The following is a 7,696-nucleotide window of genomic DNA, read 5'->3' on the forward strand; positions in this document are numbered from 1 at the left end:
CCTACGTGGCCCGTTTCGCGTTCTGTGACCGGGATCGGGATCTCGACCCCAATGCGCTGGTGTTCCCCTGTTCTTGTGAGCCGGGCCGTCGCCTGGAGCGAGAGCGCCCCCCCCCCCCCCCCGCGAGTTCGAGCGCGCTTGCATGAAGGAACTGTCAGATGGAGTAGTAGGTGTTGCTGAGCTTCCCTGTGGGTAGGAGAGGCTGGCGTCATCGCCACCGGCCGTTTGTGTTTGCCGCGCCATTGGTCCTCGCCTTCGGCGCCGACGTCGTACGATGTATGGGATGTGGTATCGGTGTCGGCACGTCCTATCCCCAGTGATATGGGGGCCTCCGCACGCCTCGCACTTGGGTGTGCATTGGTGCACCCCCTCTTCTGATTCTGAAGACTTAGCTTCGCCACATCCGCGGCACTTCTTCTCCTCTGCGCTACTGGCGCACACGTCGGCTCGGTGACCCACGTGGCCACACTCGTAGCATACGACTACCTGCCGTTTGTACAGAAAGCATGAAACGAGGGCGGCGCCGCACATGACTGTGTTTGGCACCCCCATACCGTCGAAGAGTATAACAACAACGTGTGTGTTCTTAATTCTTCGGACTTCTAATACCTTAGGGTTTCGTTGGTTCACAATCATCCTCTTAAGGGCTCCGTCGTCAAGGGAAGGGTCGATGTTTCTTATTACACCTTTGCACGTACCATCGGGGGCAGCGATATAGGCTGACACCTCAAAAGCTCCGAGTTTGGTATGTGTTTTGACTGAAGTGTAACCCTTATCAGTTCTTGGCTCAGTTATAGCCAAAGCTTCTATCTCTTGTTTCACTTACCTTGTTTCCCTTTCCCTCTTTACTTTCTGTCTTTATATTGCAACGTACACTGAAAATAAACGCCCATTCTACCAGCTTATCAGCTTGTGTCTACTTCGCTTGCGCCAACGCGCAGGGATCGACCTAACGATGTAACAGTGGCGACGAGAAACGGAAAGAAAACCCCTGGATTCAAGCAAGACGGCATCTACGCGACCTCGCGAGGCTGCGAATCGACGATGGCTCACCAGCAACTGCCGGACTTCGACGACGAGAAAGACAGCTGGAAGCCGTATGTCATCAAGGCAGAAGCGTACTTTGAGGCAACGGGCGTGACAGAGTCAGCCAAGAAATGGGCGTTGTTGATGGCAGCCTTAAGTACTCGCACTGTCCAGATATTGGCAGGAAGAATAGCGCCCAAGAAGCCTAATTCTTTGGAGTACGAAGACGTCGTGAAAGCCTTGGACGAGTTCTTTGATCCCAAGCGCCATGAGATTGCTGAAAGTTTCCGCTTTTTCAACTGCTGCCAGCTCGACGGTGAGTCTGTTCAAGAATTCATTACGGAGATTCGCCGTATCGCGGATAACTGCAATTTTGATACCATGCTCGACCGAATGCTGCTGGATAGAATAGTGTGGGGCATCAGATCGAGTGCGCTGCAAAAGCAGATGCTGACAAAGAAAGATCTGACGTTAGAGGACGCAGAAACAATGGCCCTCGCAGCTGAAGCTGCAGAGAATGACGCCCGTAAAATGACCGGCGAAGCATTAGCTGTGTTCAGAATCAAGGCGCAGTCGTCCACAAGCAAAAAGGGACTCGCTGAATGCGGGCGTTGTGGCAGTGTCAGACATAACAGAAATGCCTGCCGTTGGAATAACAGCAGGCATAACGCGCGTTGTTATCGTTGCTCAAAAATGCCAGAATGATGAAACCGCAAAGTATCGAACTCAAGAAACACCCTCGGAAATACGCGACCGAGTCCTGGCTGTTAACGAAGGGGAAACAGATGAAGGCGTAGAGGATAGCATGCACATTTGGACGCTAAGATCGACGCGGGAGGAAACTGTGAAGCCCCCAATACGGCGCAACTTCACGTGGGGAGGTGTTGACGTATCAATGCTCATTGACACTGGTTCACCGGTCTGCGTCGCGGCACGTCCGGTTTTTGAGCAGCACAAGAACGCTTGGCCTCCACTGAGGCCATCACGCATAAAGCTGTCATGCTATTTGGGAAAATTACCAGTCCTTGGGGAGATCCTGTTGCCGGTATCGTACGTCGGTGCAACCGTAGAATGCCCGTTGGTAGTGCTAGATTGCTGCGGTCCAAGTTTATGTGGGCGAGACCTAATTTTTCTTCTGAGCGGCGCAGGCGCCCCTGTTCTCAGCCTCTCAGCTGAGCCGCCGACTGCACGGCTGTCTACCAGCACGCAGATCCTTTCGGATATAATCTACGAGTTTCCAGATGTCTTCAGCTCGGAACTAGGCCTCAACAAAGGACCTGCGGCGCACCTGCAGCTCAAGGAAGGAGTCACACCCAAGTTCTGTGGGGCCCGCTCTATTGCTTTTGCGCTACGCGACAAAGTATCAGAAGAGCTGGACAGGCTGGTGGCACTAGGCGTCTTGTCACCGGTGCCACATTCCGAATGGGCTACGCCCATTGTACCAGTGCTTAAGAAGAACGGCACCGTTAGGATTTGTGGCGACTTTAAGGTCACCCTAAATGCGGCATGTGAGCTGGAACAATACCCATTGCCAGTAATCAATGACATGTTCGCGTCCTTAAACGGCGGCAAGCATTTCAGTACACTAGATCTAAGGGATGCATATAACCAAGTTCCGCTTGATGAGGAATCGCCCCAGATGTGCGTAATTAACACGCACAAAGGTCATTTCTGCTACAACAGATTACCTTTCGGCATTGCCTCTGCGCCAGCCATTTTTCAACGTAGGATGGAAACTGTTCTGCAAGGCTTATCAGGCGCGCAAGCTTATCTGGACGATGTCTTGGTGTCCGCAAAAAGCAGGAAGGGACGACGTGCTCAAAGTCGTTTTGCAACGTTTCCGGGAGAATGGTATTAAACTACGCCTTGACAAATGCAAATTTCGGCAGGCGTCTGTTACCAATCTTGGCCATCGAATCGATCAGCAAGGGCTGCACCCAATAGAAGAAAATATCGAAGAAATCGTTGATGCTTCCAGCCCGAAAAATGTAGCCGAGCTTCGTTCGTTTCTTGGCATGATCAGTTTCTACTCAAAGTTTTTGCCGAACATATCGTCTCTGCTCGTTCCATTGTATCGGCTACTGGAAAAAAACAGACGTTGGGACTGGACAGAAGAACAACAAACCGCGTTTGACAAAGCAAAACAGTGTTTGCTGCAAGCGCGGGTATTAGTGCACTACGACCCTTCACAGCCGCTGAAACTAGAGTGCGAAGCTTCGCAAAGAGGCATCGGCGCAGTGCTTTTTCACACAAAAGGGAACAGGAACGAGCCTATTGGGTTCCGTTCGAGAACATTGTCGAAAGCAGAACAAAATTATTCACAACTTCAACGAGAAGCGTTAGCCCTGGTATTTGGAGTAATGAAGTTCCGTGATTATCTTCTAGGCGGAGAGTTCATCCTCGTAACAGACCACCAGCCGCTCCTGGGCCTGCTGAGATCGGATCGGCCAACTCCACCGCTGGCAGCTGCTCGTATACAGCGCTGGGCGCTGTATTTGGGCGGATTCCGCTACAAGCTGCAGTATTATCCAGGCAAGCAGCTCCTGAACGCGCACGCCGGGCCACTCGAGTACGTTTTGGCCCTCGCATCCGTACAGGAGAGTGCAGTCTCCACAGCGGAATTGGAGGCGCTAACCGCCAGCGACCCTGTACTGGCCAAGGTTGTGCAGTACACAATGAATGGATGGCCTACAAGCGCTAAAGCACTTGAACGAAGATTACTCCCTTTTTTCGACCGCAGACTCGACCTTTCGCTGGCCCACCGGTTGCTCTATTGGGGCCGTAGGGTTGTCATTCCAGACAGCGCGCAGCATAGAATGTTGCACATGCTGCACGAAACTCATCAAGGATCATCGGCGATGAAGGCAATCGCTCGGTCGGCTTTCTGGTGGCCTGGAATGGACAACGACATCGAACAAGTGTCAGCGAGGTGCACAAGCTGTATTCAAAATCGACCCATGCCGGCATCAGCCCCGCCAGTTAGCTGGCCGACTGCCAGGAAAGCTGGTCGAGAGTACATGTAGATTTCGCGGGGCCAATAAATAAAAGCATGATCCTTGTTCTTGTAGATGCTCACAGCAAAGGGATTGAGGCCGTAGCGATGAAGCAGGCGACCACATCTTCGACTATCACTTGCCTGCGCGGCTTGTTCAGCAGGTTCGGCATTCCGCGCACCCTCGTTTCAGATAATGGAACGCAGTTCACTAGTCAAGAGTTTGCCGATTTCATGAATAAGAACAACATAACTCACCTGCGCACGGCTGCGTTTCATCCCCAGACGAACGGCCTTGCAGAGAGAGCTGTTCGAACCGTGAAAGATGGGCTGAAGAAGATTAACCAGGGCCGATTAGAAGATTGCCTTTGCACACTACTGTTCAATTACCGGAGAACACCCCTCGCATCGGGCAATTCTCCTTCGGAGCTTCTCCTGGGATACCACATTCGGTCTCGTCTCGACACGTGCTTTCCTCCCTTGATTGCAGGAAGATCAGGTGAATCAGATGAGTGGACCCTGGCACCGGACGCGAACGTGTACATCCGCAACTTTGGCAAGGGTGAAAAGTGGAAGACCGGCACGGTACAGTCGGCCGACGGAGCGAGGATGGTGAGAGTCGAGACGCCAGATGGCCTTGTTTGGAGACATGTGGATCAAGTTCACACAAGGAGAGACTCGGTTGAACCCCAACGTGACAGGGAAGGGGAGAGTATGCCTAAGTCGAGAACTACGCAAGAAACTCCCGGATCAGGACCAAGCGCGAAGGCGGAACTCCGTCAGTCACCACACCAGCTGCAATCATCATCCCCAACCCAAGACCAGGAAAAGCAGAAGACCAGGGAACCTACATTGACCACAGAACTCCGACGCTCAACACGACAGCGGAAACCTGTGCAGCGTCTCCAGTATTATTGATGGACAAATGTTGTGACTGAAGTGTAACCCTTATCAGTTCTTGGCTCAGTTATAGCCAAAGCTTCTATCTCTTGTTTCACTTACCTTGTTTCCCTTTCCCTCTTTACTTTCTGTCTTTATATTACAACGTACACTGAAAATAAACGCCCATTCTACCAGCTTGTCAGCTTGCGTCTACATCGCTTGCGCCAACGCGCAGGGATCGACCTAACGATGTAACAGTATGTAACTTTCGGATTCTTGAATAAGCCCTCGCGTTGTGATCATGAGTGGTAGAGATAACCAAAATGTTCTGCACCTTGTTTGGGCACACGGTGTCCTCGCCAGTCTGTTGTTCCGTCAAGGCCACTGCCATGGCCAGGGCTTGAGCGAGGTGTATGATGTCGGCTTTCGAAACGTTGAGGCCTCCCTTGGGGCGCAGGATGATCTTCATTTGGTCCTTTGGTAACGTCGGTAGCCTAGAAGCTGCCGTGATCTGCTTCATGAAACTCTTGGCCGGCGATATGGCCGTGCGGCTGCCAGCCGGCGTGTTCTTGGTGCCATCTTGCCCGCCATACGGCGACGTACTCGTTGGTTGTTTCCGCCTGCCGCCGAGAGCGGTCGTCCAACCAGCTTCATCGAGCCCCTGCGAGTTGATGTCCATCGCCTCAACGACTATGGTCCCGGGCATGGCTTCCATTGGTCAGCAGTTCGCTTGGGAGGCTGGGCGTCTGCGCGGTTAGCGTGCTGGAGCGCCGGCGTGTAGGCCACCTGGGCCACCTCGCGCAGCAACGCCGTAAGTAGGCTTAGTCCGCTAGGTTTAGTACTCGTACGGCGTGTTCAGAGATTCAAAATCACACAAGATGGTGAAAGGTTCACCCACCGAAAAAACGCCACTCTCGGTGGAATCCTGAGAGATTGCCGCTTCAGAAAAGGTGTAGTTTCCGTGTGTCCATTCCGTAAAAACTGCCGAAAACATTGAAAGAAACGGGGTCCGATGTGAGCACGTCCGCACTACTCGGCGCCCCCAGGTCAAGTATACATTTTTTAGGATCTGTCATTGCGCAATTAAATAATTTTTTTGTGCAAGATGACTTATCTCCTCTTCAAAAAATGTTGCAAAAGGTAGCTTTCGTAGTCAGAAGACTGTTTGCAAAGCGAGAATATATTTATCTCCAGCACACTGGACACCAAAATGGAATTCGCGCGCGACGGGCAAAACATGCAAGAAAATAAAAAAAACAAGGGGAAGCGGTAGGCGTCAGTCTCGAAGCCCAGCCTTAAAAACTAAAACAGAAGCATGGTGGGAATTCTGCTAAGAGAATTTAGTACGAGGACGGAGCGGCATGGAAGAAGGTTGGCTGCGGATGCTAAGCGCGCGTGGTCGTAATTCTTTTTGAAAAAAAAAAGGAATTGATACAGGAACATGATGGGTAATTGTACCACGACCACGACGAATTAGCGGCGTCGGATAGGTTGACTAGTGGACGCTAAGCGTGCACCCTTCCTAGCTTAATATCGCTTAATCGTGTTAAGTGCGAAAATTACCCGTGAGAAACGTTTCGGATTTTTCCCGTGTCAAAATAAACCGTTTTGGGCTTTTAAAAGACAATTAACCTTTTCTTCATAAGCAACATTTTTTCAAGAAGGAACACAGAATGTGTGCATCCGAAGTCCCACAAATGAATCCCAGTGTCCAGTATACTTGACATGGTTCTCCTATGACCAGAACTGTACATATTCTCCTTAATTTTTAACGCTGTTCAATACTCTTCTAGCTAGAAAAGAATATTACAAAATTTTGCTGTGCCCAAAAAAATTCGGATGGGAAGTAAAACATATGTATATATATATATATATATATATATATATATATATATATATATATATATATATATATATATATATATATATATATATATATATATATTTGGCAGACGCAGCTGTCGGCGTGTGCAAGGTGGAACTCTTTATTTGGGTGAACTTGTGCCCGGGAAATGAAAACTCAAGCTACAGAAATACACGCTCTACACTGATAGCGGCGAAGAGGGCGTCTGCCCTCGATAAACTACTCATGGCCGGGAGGCGCCGTTTTTTATACATCCCGCATCGAACTTTCCAGTCTTATCAGTAATGGTCGCGCATGCTCTGGGAAAATCTAGACTATTGGTGCCCTCCGCGCAGTCTTAACAATGTGATCTACTACAATCGTGAAGCTTCTCGAACACTGCGGCACGGTCAGCATCGAGCGTTGCTTACTGTCCTTGCAGGTCCAACACGAATATGAATATATATATATATATATATATATATATATATACATATATATATATATATATATATATATATATGTACATACCAGAGCCATCCCACCTGGATGAAAAGAGTACGCGCGCCGCCCCATGCCTATGCCTCATTACGTAGGCCATGAATATATATATATATATATATATATATATATATATATATATATTCATGACCTACGTAATGAGGCACAGGCATGGGGCGGCGCGCGTACTCTTTTCATCCAGGTGGAATGGCTCTGGTGGCGGTCCAAGAGGCACGGCAAACCTGTGCCTTCAGGCGAAATGACGACGGGCACCTTAGTGGAGTTTTCAAAACACACCGTTATACGTGCCTGGTCTAATGCTCTTGTCAGTATGTCATAAGGCTCTGCAGCTGACGTCACAGTGCTTTTAGCACGCTGAGTTTCCAGTTCGCCACGAACTGCAGCCACTGCCGTTTACTGTCCCGGAGTTCGATTCTGCCGCTTTGCTGATG

General features: G+C 50.1%; 1 protein-coding gene across 1 annotated transcript; it reads left to right on the forward strand.

Annotated features, from left to right (window-relative positions):
* The first annotated feature begins 1,044 nt into the window (after window positions 1–1,044).
* Window positions 1,045–4,936, forward strand: LOC119405848 (uncharacterized). Its single transcript, XM_049419521.1, has 4 exons — window positions 1,045–1,350; window positions 2,204–2,348; window positions 3,436–3,562; window positions 4,513–4,936. The coding sequence occupies exons 1-4, from the start codon at window positions 1,045–1,047 to the stop codon at window positions 4,934–4,936; spliced, it is 1,002 nt and encodes a 333-aa protein (XP_049275478.1).
* The last annotated feature ends 2,760 nt before the right edge of the window (window positions 4,937–7,696 follow it).

The sequence above is a fragment of the Rhipicephalus sanguineus genome, chromosome 9 (assembly GCF_013339695.2).
Source record: "Rhipicephalus sanguineus isolate Rsan-2018 chromosome 9, BIME_Rsan_1.4, whole genome shotgun sequence".
NCBI lineage: Eukaryota > Metazoa > Arthropoda > Arachnida > Ixodida > Ixodidae > Rhipicephalus > Rhipicephalus sanguineus.